At 44.5% G+C, this 20,815-nt stretch overlaps 1 protein-coding gene across 2 annotated transcripts in view; it reads left to right on the top strand.

The window, feature by feature from the left end:
• Positions 1-20,815, top strand: part of LPCAT3 (lysophosphatidylcholine acyltransferase 3) — a 40,225-nt gene that overhangs the window by 14,700 nt on the left and 4,710 nt on the right. For both annotated transcript variants that reach the window (XM_042945696.1, XM_042945695.1), the window contains exons 2-5: positions 18,902-19,009; positions 19,530-19,636; positions 20,424-20,517; positions 20,683-20,720. In XM_042945696.1, coding sequence (XP_042801630.1) covers positions 18,902-19,009; positions 19,530-19,636; positions 20,424-20,517; positions 20,683-20,720 — 347 coding nt within the window. The remainder of the gene's footprint in view (positions 1-18,901; positions 19,010-19,529; positions 19,637-20,423; positions 20,518-20,682; positions 20,721-20,815) is intronic.

Genomic DNA, 20,815 nt, shown 5'->3' with positions numbered 1-20,815 from the left:
TAGATGATTTCTACAGTCCTTTCCTCTCCTGGACCTATACAGATGCCTCTGCCATCTGAAATGCATAGTCATAGTATAATGAAATACAGGATACCTCACCCCACACACACACACCCCGTGGCCCCACTCCCTTCGCTTCGCTTCGCTTCCCTTCGCTTCCCTTCGCTTCCCTTCACTTCGCTCCGTTCCGCTTCCCTTTCCTTCCCTCCCCTCCCCACCACTCTCCTCCCCACCATTCCCCTCTCCTCCCCTCTCTAACCCTGGCTGCATCCCCTTGCCTCCTGTAGTCTCTTGATGTACCCAGCATTTCAGCCACTGTACGTAAAACTGTTAATGAACAAGGAAGAGGGCTTGTAGGCAACGTGTTGCTCCCTTGCTCTGCTCCCTTACTCTGCACGCTGGCTAGGGGTGATGATGTATCTTGAAGTCCACACCGACAGTCTTTGTGCCCCTTCTCCTCTTCAAAATTTGCTTCCCACGTACCACCCTTGCATCCCACGTCCCAGCTGTCTCTCCCTGCCTACCAGTCACAATCCTGTCACAGCCTTCTCAGCCTCACCCCTCCTCAGACCTGTGCTGCCACTGACAGCCGGGATCCTACAGCCACCAACACTGCTGCCAAGCGTCCCCCACCACAACCCCCCACCAGAACTTATTTGGGGAATATGCTTGTCATTTGGAAGATCTTGGATGAAGCCCTGTACCCACGGGATTCTGGGAGTAGAAGAATTTTCTGGCATATGCCTAATTTTGTTGTGGTGGTTGATTTTTTTTTTTTTTTTTATAATCCAAGATTTGGGGGACCTGAAGCTTATATAATCTTGGGAACCTTTTTTAAGAAAAAGGCTACAAAAATAGCTAACAAGTTTCACAAAAACATATGACCATGTGAACATGCTGTTAGCTGCCACCCCCACCCCCCACCACTGCCCAGAGCCTTAAATGGGGCCTATGCCAAGGACAAGCCTTGAAACTAAAGCTTTATTCGCTTCATGGCCAATGGTCTTCTTCTGGAGTACCGGGTACAATTTACAGACCTTTATTTTTGCAACTTGCTATAGGCTTAATTTAGTTAAATCATAGTGAGGTGGGCAGAGGCCAAACCGGTTGAAAGAATACTCCAAGTTTAAGGTTAGGTATAGATTATGCTTATATAAAATATTTGCCCGTATGTAAATTTTTTTAATTTTTTTAATGTTTATTTTTGAGAGAGACAAACAGAGTGTGAGCCCGGGAAGGGCAGAGAGAGAGGGAGACACAGAATCTGAAGCAGGCTCCAGGATCTGAGCTGTCAGCACAGAGCCTGACACAGAGCTCAAACCCATGAACCGTGAGATCTTGACCTGAGCCGAAGTCCAACGCTCAACCCACTAAGCCACCCAGGTGCACCGACGTGTAGAATTTTTAAGTGGCCCCAAAGAAATCCATGTATGATGCTTCTATGGATATTTTCTCTTTTAATCTATACAACAACCTGCAGATATGGCTGCCAATTTCCCTATTTCACAGATGAAGAAATTGAGATGCAAATAATCTAAGTAATTTACCCAAACTGCAGAGCTGATTTTCTGAACTAGATTACTCTTGATTCCTGAGTCCAGGGATATTCTAGCTGATCAGATAATTGGCTGCAAGTTGCCACCATGTCATTTATTAATTTACAGAAAATTAAAATGTGATACACTGTCTTTGCTAAGAAAGGCATTTTGGTGTCTTGACGTGCCTCAAAGTCAGTCTCAACAGCTGTTGTCCCTGTTCCACTAAAATGGAGAAAGGCCAGTCAACAGCCTCTTTTAGCTTTAACATTCTTTCAGTCTGTACATTTTTGTAGAATAAGTCCGAGGGGAGAAAAAAATTTATCTACAGTAACAAAGTAACTATGTGACCATTTGAACAAACCATTGTAGTATAGAAAAATACTGTAACCGGACATTCAAACATCTGGATAACGATCTTGACATCCCTTCTGCCATCTAATCAGACTTGAAATACTGCGGAGGGCTTGCCTTGATGGACAGCTAACTCCTGGACTAAGAAGCTAGTGAGAATCTGTTCGTGTCCAACTCCTTGTGGCATAACAAAAAATGGTGACATCAAAGTCAGTCCTCTGTTGGGTCTTAACTTTTCAGCCTTTGTAGCAGATTTTACCAGTTTAGCCAACGTGTGGGTCTATCAGCCACCAGCACTAAGCTTAACATGGTTAAGCTTAGTAATAAGCTTAAGCTCATTACTAAGAGCACTTGGTTTAAATGGAGCAGTTAAAGAATTACTCTTGGTGGGACTTTGGGGCAGCTCGGGTTTAGGTTGTTGGGTTGGGTTAAGTGACTGAAAAACTAATATGTATATATTTTTTTGAGAGAGAGAGAGAGAGAGAGAGAGAGAGAGAGTGCACGCGCAGGGGAAGAGCAGAGAGCAACGGAGAGAGAATTCCCAGCAGGCTCCGTACCACCAGCGCAAAGCCGAGTATTTCTTAACCTTCATAGCAAACCCTTTTTCTTTCCCACAAGTAACAGCCATCCACTAGTTTACCTTTGAAATGTCCCCTCTATTCATTGATCCCCAGGACATTTTGATCACTTGTCCCAGTTTTCTTGAATCTTGTATCACATTTGTCAGAATGTTCGAGATACTCAGCTGGAGGACGCTTTGAGAAGGGAACTGCTATATTCTTACTGAGCTGTGTGAGGGAAGGTAGGGACGGGAAGTCCCCAAGAATTGGATTAACAAAGAGAGCACAGGAGAGCACCTAGACTTGGCATTAAAATGTAGATGTTAATTGTTTATAGATAGGAGATTAAGCGAACATAAACATGAGTGTGCATGTGTCTGCAGACAGATGCTTGAATATAGATTATTGTTGAGCAAAGAATAATACAGCTGTAGCTTTAAAAGCACACAGCTAGGTATTTATTAGTGAGTCGCTAGCAGGTCACTGCCAAGTGCCAAGGCATGTGGCAAGAATATCCGAATGGAAGTCAAGTGATGTGGATTCTAATTTGAGCTGTGCTCTGTTAACCTTGGGCATGCTTGTGATCCCATTTGGGCCTTAGTGTCTTATGTAATGAAGGCCTTGGAGTCAGTGATTTCTAAGATTTCTTCAGGTTCTAAGAATCTGGATATATTATGAATAACCATTCAGCACATAACTCAGCCCAAGCTGTACAGGATTGTCAGAGTGTGGAAGATGTGTTGGCACCTTGCCCTTACTATCCGCAGGCCTAATCTGGTGAAGAGAAACAAAGGACCAGTTCTGAACAGATTCCAAAGGTGAGAGCTTCGTCCTCACCTAAACGTCCATAATCTACAGGTGCTCTTCCAGCTGACACAGTGGTCAGTAACCGAGCATACGTGCCTAACCCGTTGCCAATTGCTTGAATAGGCAGTGTCGGGCAAAGCTTTCCTGTCCTTTCCATTTGTTTGTCTTCCTTTTCTCTGTATAGTGGTTGGGCACAGGAACTTCCACTTGGATGGAAAAAAGAAGTGAATGGCAGATCTTCAAAGTAGAAATAGTGACGATAAAATTATCACGTGAAAGTATTTGTTAAAATAAACAACAGGGGCGCCTGGGTGGCTCAGTTGGTTGAGCGTCCGACTTCGGCTCGGGTCATGATCTCACGGTTCGTGAGTTCGAGCCCCACGTCGGGCTCTGTGCTGACAGCTCGGAGCCTGGAGCCTGCTTCAGATTCTGCGTCTTCCTCTCTCTTTCCCTGCCCACACTCTGTCTCTCTCTCTCTCTCTCTCTCTCTCTGAAAATAAACATTACAAATTTAAATAAATAAATAAACAACAAATAAGCCACGTTCAAAAGCAGTCCTATTTTATATTCTAGTCTGTAATCCTTGGAAAAATTTAACTGAAATTTGGTTAAAAGGACAGATAGCTGTTTGATAGATCCTTCCAACATGGCCCTGCTGTATTGCCCAAAGCAAGATAGACATTATCTGTGGTAACCTTCCATAGACTAGAAAAATTATAACATCCAGGCAAGATAAGAATGAAACTGGGGCTTTTTCCAGCCATCTCTAACTAGAAATTCCAAAAACCCTCCATAATCTTGTCAGTAAACAGTTCCTAAGAGCACTGCTGAAAGCTAAGAAACGGGTAGACAAGAAATAGATGAATTAGACCAGGATTGTAGGCAATTGACTACAAAAGGAGTAAGTGGGATTGAACAGTAGCTAGAAGCAGCAGTGAAGGGACAGGGGTAGTGGGAAGGGCTAGAAGGGAAGTTTGAAGTTAGAGGAGATCATGTGCTAGGGGCTTAAGTCACGGACTTAGAGGTGAGACCCATTGGTTAATATCCAGCTGCATGGATTACTCGGCAATCAGCACAGTATAGCTAACTGTTTTTATTTGTTTGCTTATTCAGAAAGTGAAGACAATAATATTATTTCTTCCTTCATTTAATTAGGAGGATTAAGTGGCATAATGTGTGTAAAGTGCTTAACTCAGCGCATGCCATGTAGTAAGTACTCGGTAAGCGTTTCGTTGGTATTCACTGGCATTAATGATAATAATAATTGTTATCATTGAGGAAGAAAGAATAAGGAAGCTAGCAAGAAAGACCATAAAGTTCTCTGGTGAGACTGAGATGGCTAGAATTCCAAGGACTGGGCCCAAAGGGAAGGAGGAGATGTTTAAAGAGGAGGAAGGCACATCTTTTCTCTGAATCTGGAGAAAAGGATAAAAGCATGGATTTCAAGCAGATCTTCTTAAGTTTTCTCACGGTCAGTTCCCTGAAGACGATGGTGGAAGACTAAATAAGTGTGTGCTCTCGGGCCCGGGGGTCTTAGCGTAAAGCAGCTGTTAAAAGACAGAAATGTCAGGGCGCCTGGGCTCAGTTGGTTGAGCGTCTGACTCTTGATCTCAGCTCAGGTCTTGATCTCAGGGTTGTGAGTTCAAGCCCCACGCTGGGCTCCTCGCTGCACAGGAAGTCTACTTAACAAAATAGAAATGTCATTTGAGTCTCATGTTGTATTTGTAAAATACAAGGCAACGGTGCATTCTGTTTTGTATGATTTGTTTTTATATAATGAAGCTACTTAGCAGTTAAATTACTTGGAATTCTTTCTGCAAAACTTCTCGTATTATTCGTCTTCATGTTGGGGTACGTGTACCCAAGGGGTACACAAGGACTTTCCAGGGGATACATGGGCATGGATTAGGGAATTAATTTCCAGGTTTTCAGCTTCCATATGTACTCTTGTCTAAAACTAATAAGCTTAAGACTGTCTGCTCTGAAGGTTCTCCTTTCCCAGCTCCCTTAAAGTCACCTGTTAGCAGCCTTAGACAAGTGAAAAAAAGGTATGGTGGGTTGCCCCAGGATGCCACAAAAGTAAAGCAAAGAGGAGCAGTTGCTTTTTTTTTTTGTAATTATTTTTTAAAGTATAATTAGCATAGGGGCGCCTGGGTGGCTCAGTCAGTTAAGCGTCCGACTTCAGCTCAGGTCACGATCTCGCGGTCCGCAAGTTCGAGCCCCGCGTCGGGCTCTGGGCTGATGGCTCAGAGCCTGGAGCCTGCTTCCGATTCTGTGTTTCCCTCTCTCTCTGCCCCTCCCCTGTTCATTCTGTGTCTCTCTCTGTCTCAAAAATAAATAAACATTAAAAAATAAAATTAAATTAAAAAAATAAAATAAAATAAAGTATAATTAGCATATAGTTGAGCAGCTCTTATTTTATCCAGGTGACAAACTCATGACAACCTTATCTATCTGGCTTTTTAAAATTTTTTTAATGTTTATTTATTTTTGAGAGAGAGAGAGAGACCGATCGTGAGCGGGGGAGGGGTAGAGAGAGAGGGAGACACAAAATCTAAAGCAGGCTCCAGTCTCCAAGCTGTCAGCACAGAGCCCCACGTGGGGCTAGAACCCACAAACCGTGAGATCATGACCTGACCCGAAGTCCAGTGCTTAACCAACTGAGCCACCCAGGCACTCCTATTTATTTTTGAGAGAGAGAGAGAGAGAGAGCCAGGGAGGGGTAGAGAGAGAGAGAGAGAGAGAGAGGCAAAGAATCCCAAGCAGGCTCCGCACTGTCAGCCCAGAGCCCAGCTCAGCCTCCAACGCACAAACTATAAGATCATGACCTGAGCCGAAATCAGGAGTCAGACGCTTAACCAACTGAGTCACCCAGGCACCCCTTTTATCTATCCATCTTAAAGCCAGAATTCAGAAATAAGATGGTCGTTATGAGAGAGAAGTATTAGCATGTTTACTAGAACTTAAAAATGAGCCTAGGCCTCTTTTAACAGAAAGGAAGTCTGATCAAGCTGATTAGCCTGCCATCGGCAGACATTTCCACACGTACTTAAAGCACAGCTTCGAGGGGCGCCTGGGTGGCGCAGTCGGTTAAGCGTCCGACTTCAGCCAGGTCACGATCTCGCGGTCCGTGAGTTCGAGCCCCGCGTCGGGCTCTGGGCCGATGGCTCGGAGCCTGGAGCCTGTTTCCGATTCTGTGTCTCCCTCTCTCTCTGCCCCTCCCCCGTTCATGCTCTGTCTCTCTCTGTCCCAAAAATAAAATAAAAAAAAAAAAAAAAAAAAGCACAGCTTCGATATACATTTAAAAAACACATCACTTGCTATTGTTTAAGCTTATAACTAATAGATGACAACTTAAAAATGTGACAGGGGATTATAGAGTTTTTCATAAGTCTTTTTGGGGCTTATTCCAGCAAAAATCTTGAAGACCATCACAGTGGCTTACTCATCTTTAATTTCTCGTTTTCTGTCATTCCCCCCACATCCAGACAGTCCTATTGCTTTTTTCCTGTTATGCCCATTTCAGACTGCCCATTTTCCAAACCTTCCTGGCCATTTTGTTATGCTGTTTTGCCCCCCTTGTAGTGAACCCCTCTTGAAGTGACTCTGAAGGGCTCTTTCCTACCTCTGCGTCTTTACTACATTACTCTCCTCCCAGGAGCACCCTTTCCTTATCTTCTCTATCCATCCTGACTTCTCTGGTCACTGCTGATCTCTGTCCTTTCTGACTCCTACAGCATTGGCTACTCCATGCAGTTAGTACTTCAAGAACATCAGTGTTTGATACTTCTCTCTTATTTGCAAAGCTCCCTAGGGGTTAAAAAACACCTCTTTGGTTTCTACCAACATTCCCCTTTTTGCCTAATGCAGCGCTGACCACGCATAGTGGATGGTTAATAAATACTTCATTGACTGCCTAGAGAATATTCTCTCATCCTTTCATTTTGTCATCCATTCAACAAATATTTTTGAGACCTTTTTTGTACCGGGATTTGTACTAGGCACTGGGGAGAAAACAGACAAAAATCCCTACTTTCAAAGGCTGATAAATAAACAAAATATATACTATGTAAATAATTAATTAATTAATTAATTAATAAGTGCTGAGGGGGAAATAGAAAAGTAAAGCAGAGAAGAACAAGAAGTGTGTGTTGGTGGTGAGTGCTGGTGGGGAGGAGGAGGGAGTGTGTGCAATTTTAGATGGGAAGGTCAGGGAAGGCCTCACTGATAAGGTGACATTTTGGTAAAGTCCTGAGGGACTGGAGCTTATCTGTACACAGAGCATTTCAGGCAAGGAACCTACTAATGGTGAGGGCTCTGGGGCTGGACCTGCCCAACTGCCTGGACGGGAGAGCCTTGTGGCTGGGGAAGAAGCATGGCGGAGACAGAGATGGGCCAGAGAAAGCTGGGGAGAGCGAACAGGTCTTGTTGGCTTTGCTGAGTGAGATTGGAGGCCTTCTGAGGGTTTGAGCTGAGGAATGAGCTGATCTGATAGAATAGAATCCCTGTGAGTGGGGCACTTGAATGGCTCAGTTGGTTAAGCTACCGGCTCTTGGTTTGGACTCAGTTGTGGGTTCGAGCCCCATGTCAGGCTCTGCACTGCCAGTGCGGAGCCTGCTTGGAATTCTCTCTCTCTCTCTCTCTCTCTCTCTCTCTCTCTGCCCCTCTCCCCCCTCAATATCTCTGTCTCTCTCTTTTTCTCTCTCTCTCTGTCAAAATAAACTGAAAAAAAAAAAAGAATATCCATGGGTGCTGTGTTAGGCTAGACTGAACGAAGGCAAGAGCAGAAGCCAGGAAGTTAGGCGGCAACTATATAATAATACAGGCCAGAGACGGTGTTGGCTTGGACCAGGGGAAGAGGTGGTCAGATTCTGGGCTTGTTTTCAAGGTAGAACAGACAGGATTTGTTGACTGGCTGGGTTGAGGGCGGAACGTGGCTGGGGAGGTCAAGAATGATGGCAGGGTTGCAGGGTTCCAGTCCTAAGGGAGGGAGGGGTGAGTTGCTGTTTGCTGAAGTGGGGCAGGCTAGGGGAGGAGCAGGTTTAGGGAGGAGGGTAGGTCAGCAGTGCCATTTCGGAACCTGTTAAATTTGAGGTGTCTGTTAGGCGTGCCCCTACTCAAAGTGTTGAGTAGTCGATAGCAGTGTGGGGACCAAGGGAGCAGTCTGTTCTGGAGATGAAAATTGGGGAGAACTCAGCAAATGGGTGGTATTCACAGCCAGGTGACGAGATGAGATCACTGGGCACTTCACTGTTCAAGCAGAGGTGGCCCAATTCCATTTACTGAGCATCTGATGTGTACCAGGCTTAATATACAAACCCTAAGCTAGATACTCATTTTACTGATGAGACAGGTTAACAGAAACTGAGGACAAAAAGGTTAACAATCAATAAGCCTGAGGCAGCTAGTAAGTAACAACTGAGGTCTGTCTTAACTCCAAAGTGCGCCTTAATTCTAGTAGTACATTGTATTTTGGGAAAAGTGCTGTTGGCAAGCCGAAGTCAGTACCCTTATAAAATAAATATGCTATGAGTCTTCTTTTGAAATGCAGATGGGAAGGAAACCCCTTAGTCATTTGGTTGTCACATGGAATGAAGATTAGATTCAGAAGCTCTGATATCCATTTGCCCCAGAATTTTCTCAGATAACGCCTGCTTTTCCTCCCTCTAACTTTTTTTTTTTTTTAACAAGAGAAATATGAGCTAAGAAGAGGATTAAGGGTCTGAGGCTACAAAGGGAAAAAAAAACCGTTAGCAGGAAGGTGAAAGGAGATGTTTGGCAAACAAAGACTGCCCTGTTTACCTCCCTCTAACTTTATGTGAATGTGTATTTGTATAATTTTGTGCCCACTTACGATATATTAGGCACTGTGCTGAGTACTTTGTATGTGTTGTCCTTACAACAACTCACTGAGGCAGGTGCTATTCCCCCATTTTACAGACGAGGAAACTGATGCTCAAGGTCAAACAGCTGTTAAACATCCATTACTGTTGACCAATCAAGCAAAAGACCTTAATACACAACAAAAATGTAAAGAATGGCACATTATAGTATATAATGACTTACTAAATGAGAGTCTTATTTCTAAGTACCATGGGTTTAAGGCACAAGTCCATAATATACAGGGCCATGAGTTCACTGTGGTCTGAGGTAGCCTTACAAAAGGAAAGAACTGGGTTTTCTAGAATGAGTGGTAGAGGGGTGGTTGGAGAAGGCGTTCCATGCAAAGGGACTGGCATGACCCAAGGTCTAGAGTCAAAAGACCTAAGATATGTTTGGGCAAAATCTGGCAGATCAGTTTTAGCTGAAGCAGAGAAATGGAAGTTTTAATTAGAAATGTAGTTTAGAAGAGGGACCTTGAGTCTTAGGCTTAGGGACTGGCACTCTGTTGAGTAGTCATCGGGAGTCATTTGGGAGTCATTGGTGTTTTCTGAGCAGGAATTGAAGGAAGAGTACTCTGGTATAGGGCTGCTGGGAGCATGAGTTTCAGGGTGCAGGAGCTTAAGGATGAGTGCTTAAGGGTCTGACCTGCCAGTGGAGCACAGAAGACAAGGTGGTAACAGTGCTGAGATCCTATGGAAAGGAGGGAACTAAGGACAGGGAGGGGGCAAAGCCAGACTCAAGCTTTTGAACGTGGTTGGGTGACCTGGAGAATGATGGCACCATAAATAAAAACAGAAGCCAAGAGAGGGCTCAGTAGAGGGTAAGTTGTGTTTTAGTTAATACAGAATTTCAGATGTCCGGCCAGGAAGTAGGAAATGTGGAACTGAAACTTGAGACGTTAGGATTAAAGATGTGTTTGTCTTTGGCGTGAAGATCCTATTAATGGTGAGAGTAGGTGCCATTTCCAGAGAGGCAGCGTAGCGAGCATGGTAAGAGAGTCAACACAGAATCCTGGAGATCAGCCATATTTAGGAGCCAGGAAAAAGCCTTCAGTGAACGAGAAAAAGAAAGATAGGTCGGTGCGATCTATTCAGATTGTAACCGGCCACCTGTCAAAGCAAGCCAAGAAAGTGAGAGTCAACGTTTAGGAACTTTTTTTTTTTTTTTTTTTTAACATTTAGGAACTTTTGTAACAGTTTGACAGCCTCACATCATCCAAGCCCATGACTCTGTATTTTACAAAAATATTGGTCCACAACAGGGGGGCGCCTGAGTGGCTCAATTGGTTAAGCATCCGACTTCAGCTTAGGTCATGATCTCGCAGTTCGTGGGTTCAGGCTCCACATTGGGCTCTGTACTAAAAGCTCGGAGCCTGGAGCCTGCTTTGGATTCTGTGTCTCCCTCTGCCTCTGCCCCTCCTCTGCTCACGCTCTCTTGTCTCTCTCAAAAATAAACATTAAAAAAAAATTTTTTTTTTAACAGAAGTATTGGTCCACAAAAAATGGGAAATTTTAAAAGCTGGTCTGCACCACCAACTGAGAAGTGCAGGGTTAGACGGTAAGAGGACCAAGAGACCCGCTTTTAGGTATATACCTAAGAGAATGGAAAAATATGTGTTCACACATAAACTTGCATGCAAATGTTCCATAGCAGCCTCATTCATAGTAGCCAGAAGTGGACACAACCTGAATGTCCACCAGCTGGTGAATGAATAAACAAAATGGTGTATGCATAAACGGGATATTATTCAGCCATAAAGAAAGAATAATGCACCGTGCACGTAGCTTAACAAATGGAGAAGCTGAATCACTATATTGTACACCTGAAACTGGTAATCACATAGTATGTCAACTATACTCCAATAAAAAAATGTTAAAAAAATTTTTTTAATGTTTGTTTTTTTGAAGGAGAGAGAGACAGAGTTTGGGGGGGGGCGGGCAGGGGGGCAGAGAGAAAGGGAGACACAGAATCCAAAGCAGGCTCCAGGCTCTGAGCTGTCAGCACAGAGTCCGATGCGGGGCTCGAACCCACAAACCACGAGATCATGACCTGAGCTGAAGTCGGACGCTCAACCGACTGAGCCACCCAGGTGCCCCTAAAAAAATGTTTTTAAAAATGAAGAACTGATATGTGCTATAACATAAATGAACCCTGAAAATATTATGTGAAGTGAAAAAAGCCAGACATAAAAGTCATATTATATGACTCCATTTATATGAAAGCCTTGTAGACAGAAAGTAACCTCTGGTGGTTGCCAGGGTCTGGGAACAGGAGGGAATGGAGAATGACTGGTAACAGATATGTGGTTTCCTTTGGGGAGATGGAAAAATTCTGGAAGTAGATAGTGGGATGTTTGCACAACCTTGTGAATATCCTAAAAACCATTGAATTCCACACTTTGAAACAGCAAAATTTTTTGGTATGTGAATCATACCTCAATAGAAAAAAAAAAAAAAAATACAGGAGGGCGGGTGAGTAAAGCAGGGAGGAATAAAAGGTCCAGATGTGGGCATTATAAGAAGGAAGATTAAGCCAAAACATCATTCCATATATCAGCAGTTCATCAGTTCCCCAAGTGTAGTCCATGAGCCCCGAGGGGTCACTGAGAACCTTAAAATTGTCTTCACTATAATACTAAGATGTTATTGGCCATTTTTACTGCATTGACATTTGATCTGATGGTACAAACAGTGGGTAGACTGCGGGTGCCTTAGCGCCAGTCAGAGCAAGGGCACAGCTGTAGCCTCAGTCACTGTATTCTTCCCTGCAGCGCACTCTCAGTCCAAAAAAAAGAAAAAGGCCAGGTTTACTTAAGAATATCCTTGATGAGGGGTGCCTGGGTGGCTCAGTCAGTTAAGCGTCCGACTTGGGCTCAGGTCACAATCTCGCAGTTTGTGGGTTCGAGCCCCGCGTCGGGCTCTGTGCTGACAGCTCAAAGCCTGGAGCCTGCTTCGGATTCTGTGTCTCCCCCTCTCTCTACCCCTTCCCTGCTCATGCTGTGTCTCTCTGTCTCTCAATAATAAATAAGTGTTAAAAACAAGAATATCCTCGATGAAGCATCAGTTAGTATTAATTTTATTACATCTCAAGCCTTGAGTACACGTCCTCTTAATGTTATATTTGAGGAACTGGGAAATACAAACAAAGCATTTCTTCATCCTGAAGTGCGATGGCATGTGGAGGCCAAGGTCTTGTGCGGTGCTTGAGCTGCGTGTTGAAGTGGCAGCTCCTTTTTTCATTGAACACCATTTTTACTTGAAAGAATGACTGACAGACTGTGGTTGCTGAGACGTGGGCATTTGGCACATAGTTTCTCGAAAATGTACACAGCGAGCCTGTCACTTCAGGGAAAACAACTGACAGTATTTGTAGTCAGTACTGAAATTCAAGCTTTCAAGTGAATATTAGAATTTGGGAAAACTTGTATCTGTTACCATGAGCTTGACAACTTCCCAATACACAAAGGCTTTTCTGCTGGAAATCAGTGGTGATATTAAGAAATATGATTTTAGGGGCGCCTGGGTGGCGCAGTCGGTTAAGCGTCCGACTTCAGCCAGGTCACGATCTCACGGTCCGTGAGTTCGAGCCCCGCGTCAGGCTCTGGGCTGATGGCTCAGAGCCTGGAGCCTGTTTCCGATTCTGTGTCTCCCTCTCTCTCTGCCCCTCCCCCGTTCATGCTCTGTCTCTCTCTGTCCCAAAAATAAATAAACGTTGAAAAAAATTAAAAAAAAAAAAAAAAAAAAAAAAAAAAGAAATATGATTTTAGGGGCACCTGGGTGGCTCAGTCGGTTGAGCGTCCGACTTCGACTCAGGTCACGATCTCGCGGTCCGTGAGTTCGAGCCCCGCGTCGGGCTCTGGGCTGATGGCTGGGAGCCTGGAGCCCTGCTTCCGATTCTGTGTCTCCCTCTCTCTCTCTGCCCCTCCCCCGTTCAAGCTCTGTCTCTCTCTGTCTCAAAAATAAATAAACGTTAAAAATTTAAAAAAAAAAAAAAAAAGAAATATGATTTTAGCCGGGGGGCACCCGGGTGGCTCAGTCAGTTAAGCATCCGACTCTCAACCTCAGCTTAGGTCTTGATCTCAGGTTTGTGAGTTTAAGCCCTTAATGAAAAGTTCACTGATATGGTTGCAGATCCCACACTGCCACTTACCCTTAGGAAATTAGTTACTTGTCCAGTTTTGGTATAGTATCAAAGAATAATACTCAGAATGATCTGAAAAGGCTATTAAGATTCTCTTTCCAACTGTATATCTGCGTGAAGCCAGATTTTCTTCATATGCTTTAACCAAAACAACATATTAACAGACTAAATGCGGAAACAGATTTGAGAATCCTGCTACCTTCCATCTAGCCAGACAAAGGCTAGAAATTTGTAAAAATGTAAAACAATGCCACTGTCCTCATTAAATGGTTTTGTTTGTTTTGGAAAAATATAGTTTTTTTCATTAAAAGTATGTTATATATTATGTAATTGGTTTACTATTTTTTAATGAATTAGTAGTTAAATACTTTAAAATTTTCTTTTATTTATTTATTCATTTACTTACTTATTTAGAGAGAATCCCAAGCAGGTTCCACGCTGTCAGCACAGAGCCCCATGTGGGGCTCAAACTCAAAAACCACAAGATCATGACCTGAGCCTAAATCAAGAGTCGAACACTCAACCCACTGAGCCACCTGGGCACCTCTTATTTGCTAATACAGTAGATATTGATAGATAGTATCCATATTAACAAATGTTTTTGAGGTCCTCCGTAATTTTTAAGAGTCTAAAGAGAGCAGAAAGTTTGAACACCACTACAGTATGCTATGGACATTATACCAACTCTTTGTATGGTGCTTGAGGTAGTTTTCTTCTTTGACAAAACTGGTATAAGTATCTGACTAAGCCAACACATCGCAGTTCTGTCTAACTCTGTCTTCTCTCTCACACTTGCCAAAAATGCTCTATATTCCTTTCACCGGGGTAATATGAACCACTGACTGATCAAATGGGGTCATACCATATTCCTCCAGAGTCCAGAAATAGCTATACAGGTTGAAAGTCAAAGAAATTAATCAGACTTGAATACAAACAGCTCATTTTTTTTTTTTTAATGTTTATTTATTTTTGAGAGAGAAAGAGAGAGAGACAGAGTGCAAGTTGGGGAGGGGCAGAGAGAGAGGGAGACACAGAATCCCAAACAGGCTCCAGGCTCTGAGCTGTCAGCACAGAGCCCGATGCGGGGCTCGAACCCATGAACCGTGAGATTATGACCTGAGCTGAAGTCGGACGCTTAACTGATTGAGCCTCCCAGGTGCCCCTAAACAGCTCATTTCTACTTCTTCAAATGAAGCCTCCAAACCTGTAGGATTAACAAGTAATTTCACAACTACCGTACAGAGAATAAGGAGTTCCATGACAGTCTAGGTTGTGACAGATCCTAGTTTCTGACTCAAGTGGCGCTTGGACCTGACTGATCCAGTGACTGGAGAGTACAGCTGGAAACGCTCCATGACTGCTGAACCTCTGAAGAGGACCCACTTCAGTGTACTTTGAGGTTCAGAGCATTTTGAATGCCCTAGTTTTTGCTGTTGGAACATTCCCATTCCGGTAGGGGATCCTCAAGGTTTAATATGTGTTAGATCATCATCCTTCATCTGCTAATAGTTTCTGAAGCCCTCCCCACCTTTAAAATGTAATCAAAAAGAAGAAACAGTTACAGTATAGCCAAACAAGTTCTCCTATGCTTCATAAACAGAATACCTGGCTTTAGTAGGCATTTATATAAACATTTGTCAAAGGAACGAGGGAGCCAGCGATCCACAGGATATCTAGGAAATTAACTACTTGCGTGAAGCTGCAAATTTGTTTATAAAACAAACCTCTCTGCATGTTTGGTGCTATTATGGGAAAGACCAGAACCCCTGGCCATCAGTCTTAGAATGTTATTCTCAGGACCTAGTAAGTGCTGCCGGCTTGCTTTCGGATTTTCGTGAGGTGGTGCTTGTTAACCCTTGCCGCACATCACGGTCACTCAGACCTGCCGAATCAGACTCGTGGGTGGGCGGTGAGCAAGGAGGTGCTCTCGTTGGTTTTTAAAGATTCTTCCGGTGACTGCAGCCATTACAGTAATCGTCGACTCCCATCAAAAAGCGTTAAGACTCAGAAACAGCTTGAGGGACAACATCCTGCGCCAAACAGCACATCCCTCAAGGGGTGACTGGGCAGCCAGGCCCCGAAGCCCGCTGAGCTGAGTGGCAGCCAAGAGCCAGGTTTGATGTTTACGCTCAAAATCAGCTCTGGGTTGTCCCAGCAACTCGGCTGACACACAGCTCCTTCTCTCTGAGGCTTCATTCCGGGCTTTGCTCTTCTCTGTTAGGACCTCCGTGTCTGTGGTAACCTGGCCTGCTGCCTTCTTTAATTTTTCTGCCAGTTGCTCCATCTTCTTGAGTGTAGGGAACTCAACAACCCCCACCCCGCCCCCCAAATATACCTGAAAACAGGAGGAAGGGGCCTGGAGCGGCCAGAACAGATGTCACCCGGCCTGTGCACTAAGTCTCCTGTAAGGAAAGCACCCAAGACTCTGGCTCTTACATCTTTTTTTTACACCTTTGACAACTTTACACAAAGTTACAGTTTCTAAGGCCTGCAGTAAAGTAGAAATTGGGAAAGGAACTCTACGAAGCTCAAGAAGTGACTCCTGATCCCTGAATAGCAAGGGAGGGGCCATGAAGGCCATAAGAAACAGATACAAGAACTCAGAATGCCGAACAGTGGAGGGCCTACAGGGTCCGAGCAAACGGTTTCACACTCCTCGACAGGTCACAAAGCCATCATGACTGTACTGCAGAATAATTATGGCCCAGATCACCAAGAAAATGTTAAGTATATTCAGGTTAAGGAAGCAGAGTAGTGTGTGTCGTGTTTTGTTTTGTTTTTTTAATTTCAAGCATTCTAAATGGTTTTAGTGCTTCCAGTTGGTTAAAGGTCTTAGTGCCTAAAGAGATAAGCTCTTCACTATCTATAGATGAACTCATTTACCAGTACTCTAGATAATTAAGATCTACCCTATTTATCGCTTCTATTCATTTGTACTCCTGTTTCTAAAACATTAAAAATGAAAAGCAGGGGCACCTGGGTGGCTCAGTTAAGCCTCCGACTCTTGATTTCTCCTCACGTCATGATCTCACAGTTTGTGGGATCGAGCCCGCATCGGGCTTCACGCTGAGCATGGAGCCTGCTTGGGATTCTCTCTCTCCCTCTCTCTGTTCCTCCCCCTCTCATTCACACGCACTTTCCCTCTCTAAATAAACTTAAAAAAAAAAATGAGGGGCGCCTGGGTGGCTCAGTAGGTTGGGCGTCCAACATCTGCTCAAGTTATGATCTCGTGGTTCCTGGGTTCAAGCCCTGCGTCGGGCTCTCTTTGTCCAGCTCAGAGCCTGGACCCTGATTCAGATTCTGTCTCTCTCTCTCTCTCTCTCTCTCTCTCTCTCAAAAATAAATACTTTTAAAAAGTAAAAAGCAAAAAATTTAAGGCAGTTGGACCCTATTCTATATACTTTCTAGTACCTGGCTCTGCTTCTTAGCAAAACTTGCTGTAACCTGGTGTTCTGTCCCTGCCCATGTGATATGTAATGAGACTCAATCCTGTTTCTTTGCTCATTCATCTGACTATGAAAGGGTTTATAGATGTCTCCCTCTCCCTTGAGCCTAGTAATCCTATATCACTTCATCTTCTGCTAGCAGGAAAATAAACCATTACAGGGGCGCCTGGGTGGTTAAGTCAGCTCAGGTCATGATCTCACGGGTTCGTGAGATTGAGCCCTGCATCGGGCTCTGCACTGACAGTGAGGAGCCTGCTTGGGATTCTCTCTCCCTCTCTCTCTGCCCCTCCCCCTGCTTGCTCTCTCTCAGAATAAATAAACTTTAAAAAAGAAAGAGAATAAACCATTACATGCCACCTCCTTCCTCATTATATGCTCTATAATCAGAATACCTGGCATAGAGTAGGCATTTAACAAACATCTGTCAAATGAATGAGCCCGTGATCCGTAGACCATCTGCAGAATTAACTACTTGCAAGCAGCTGTAAATTTGTTAAAGAGCCTAGCCCATGATGAAAACAGCAATCAAAGAACATCAGCAAGTCCTAGCACCAAGAAGATCAAATAGTTGACACACTGTTCCATGAAAAAACCAGGATACACAAATACCCGAACTGTGTTGGTAAATTAAAAGAAAAAAACGGGGAAAAGGACTAGAAGGACATAGGCCAATATAAAACATGATTATCCATTTTTCTATTCACTTAATAAATAATCGAGCACTTTCTTTGTGTCCAACACGTTCCTAAGCATCTCAGAGTTAACCACGCATACCAGCATACTGCCCACGAAAAACTAACTGCAACCTATAATTTGACAGCAAGAGGTGCAGCAACTATAAATCATGAGCAGCTCAGGAACACTAATTATGCAATGATAGGATATGTGAAGTGTCCTTCCAGAAAGACGTGGGGATTCCAGTTCTCTGCACGTGCTCTGCTGCAGGAGGAGTATTTCCGGGCACGTTAGCCAGACTTCTTGATAGAACGCTTCCTGACTGGGGCGCCTGGGTGGCTCAATCAGTGAAGCGTCCGACTTCGGCTCAGGTCATGATCTCACGGTTCATGGGTTCGAGCCCCACGTCGGGCTCTGTGCTGACAGCTCAGAGCCTGGAGCCTGCTTTAGATTGTGTGTCTCCCTCTCTCTCTGCTCCTCCCTTGCTCACACTCTGTCTCTCTCTCTCTCTCAAAAACAAATAAACATTAAAAAAAAAAAAGTAGAACGCTCCTTGACAGAACACTGAATGTGTAGTAAAGCCATGGAACATACTGATTGTAGTTCAGAAATACCAAATGTTATTGACCCTTTTTAATTCCGTAAGCTGCCTTTCGCCATGCCTAATCAGTTTATGACCCAGCAGAGACCCCTTGTAGTTCCGTCATCGTGGCCCTGGGACTATACTCGGAATCACAGCTTTAGATGACATTTCCCCAGGATATTTACATGGATTTATAACACAGTTGATGCCCAGACCTCAGTATGTGAGGAGTCTACAACTGTATGTGCAGTCAGTAATCCCATTTTGTAGCCTGGTTTTAATTTATATTTGTCCTCTTAATAGTGTTAATAAGCTGACATTACTCTGCTAACAGGACAGGTGATGAAATCATAATCGAGCATAAAGGTGTAAACTAGCATCTCAGGGCATCGTTAGGCACCCTTAATTCCTTGTGTCATTTAGAAAAACGCAAGAGAAAATTCCTAGCAATATTTAATAGGCTATAAAGGAAACCTAGTCTTAGGACCCAGTTTTGTATTGCCTCAGTATAAAATTCATATCTTTAGTTTAAAATTTTTTGTGTGTGTTTTATTTATTTTTGAGAGAGAGAGAGAGAGAGTACGAGCAGGGGAGGGGCAGAGAGAGAGGGAGACTCAGAATCCGAAGCAGGCTTCAGGCTCTGAGCTGTCAGCACAGAGCTCGAAGCCACGAACTGCGAGATCATGACCTGAGCAGAAATTGGACACTTAACCGACGGGGCCACCCAGGTGCCCCCATATCTTCAGTTTTAAGTTTGTATTTACAAAGCAAATTTTGATTCTTGGATACTGTTCTCTGCTGTCATCCACATAAGGGACGTATTTTCCACTCTGGGCTGCATTTCATGCCAGAGAAACTTCCAAAACCGGGAGGGCATCAGGCATGCGTGACCCTCTGACTGATTTTTCTCCCCTCTAGGTTACCCCATGGCTGTATTTTATCGGCGTTACCTTTACTTCAAGGACAGCTACCTCATCCATCTCTTCCACGCCTTTACAGGCCTCTCAATCGCTTATTTTAACTTTGGTGAGTGAACTTGGCAGTAGCACGGCGATTGGAGGGAACCTGGGAAGGAACAGGCTTAAACAGAGTTTCTGGAGAGAGTGTGATGGCTAGGGAAGTTAATAACGCTCTGCTTGCAAAGAGAGGGTTTGTATGCACAGGACCAGAGCTTAATTTTCCTTTTCCGTGCATCCCTTTCCCAGATAACATTTTGAGAGTGCTTGGTTACCTTTGCCAGCCCCCCATCATTTCCTCTGCTGGGGCTGTAACTGGATGAAAGATGCACCAGCCTTCTTCAGGAGCATCCCTTTAGCTCAAACACTCAGAAATGCAGCAACGCCCTGACGATCCCTTATATGTATACAGTTCATTTCCTTCCCTCCCGCCAAGATCTGAGTCTCTTTGAAAAGAAAAAAATCCTAATACCAAAGGTTTTTTCTTTAAATATTCTCTTTGTGTTTAGAAGTCTCAGCACAGGTGAGAATGCGAAAAAACAAAAACAAAACCACCACAGGCTAAAATTTGCTGTCCTCTCCTCCTCCAGGAAATCAGCTCTACCACTCCCTGCTGTGTGTTGGACTTCAGTTCCTCATCCTTCGACTGATGGGCCGCACTGTCACTGCCGTCCTCACTACATTTTGCTTCCAGATGGTAAATGCCTCTCCCTCGGCAGCTCAGACCACAGCCAACAGCCGTTCGGGGGAGGGGGGAGGTCGGGGACTGTGGCGCAGAAAAAGTGAACTAGGAGACCCGATTTCTAGTCCTTTCTCCCGACATCTCTCCGCAGCATGGCTTCAGGTAGGTCACTCTTCACAGGTGCCAGGCGCCCCATCTGCAGGTTGCAGTGACGATGACCTGAACAGCTGAGCCCTTGCACAGGACTGCGCCATTCATGTTCTTTGGTTTTGACCAGGACTACCCAGCTAGCTGTCCAGGAGGGGTGTCGCGTAAAGGCCAGGCAGAAAACCAGCTGAGACTGAGCTACGGACTCTAAGCTCCAAATTCTCGGTTGAGCCCTCATTCTGCTGAGAAGCCTTGAGCATTCCCCTCCATGGGTTCAGTTTCTTCCATGTATAGGAACTTAAAGCCTTTAGGGCCCCTGGGTGGCTCAGTTGGTTAAGCGTCCGACTTCAGCTCAGGTCGTGATCTCAACGGTTCATGAGTTTGAGCCCCACATCAGGCTGTCTGCTGTCAGCAGGGCCTGATTTGGATCCTCTGTCCCTCCCACCTCTCTCTGCCCCTTCCCCGCTCACGTTCTCTCTTTCTCAAAAATGAATAAACAATTTTTTTTTTAATTTAAAAGATCAAACTTAAAAACAAAAGCCTTTAAGGAGGAGACCAAGAGAAGGGGAAAATGAAAGAATACAGTGGATTTTAGAGCAGGGAGAAAATAAAGAAATCCTAGCTGGTGATGGAATAAATTCTTCCCCCTCCCTAGGCCTACCTTCTTGCCGGATATTATTACACAGCCACTGGCAACTATGATATCAAGTGGACAATGCCACATTGTGTCCTGACCTTGAAGCTGATTGGTGAGTGCTGGCTCATTGCCTTCCCCTTTTACCCCTAGGCTCTTCCCCGTCTGACCGTAAACTTACTCTGTGTTCCCCGGTCCGCTCCTGGCTACACTCAGTCCACAGGCCACCTCCTCAGTGGTCTCTCCCCCTGCTCTACCCACACCTTCTCTCTCTGCTCAGGTCTGGCTGTTGACTACTTTGACGGAGGGAAGGATCAGGTAAGTCCCCATTCCTCTGCAGAGAGGTTAAGGAATTGAACCAGAGGGAAGGAGAAAGGCTGTTGTAATCAAAAGACTGGACCCAGATGCCAGGG

This window comes from Panthera leo, chromosome B4 (assembly GCF_018350215.1).
Source record: "Panthera leo isolate Ple1 chromosome B4, P.leo_Ple1_pat1.1, whole genome shotgun sequence".
In the NCBI taxonomy this organism is placed as follows: Eukaryota; Metazoa; Chordata; class Mammalia; order Carnivora; family Felidae; genus Panthera; species Panthera leo.
The sequence above is the reverse complement of the archived record's forward strand: the minus strand, read 5'-3'. Positions and strand labels throughout refer to the sequence as shown.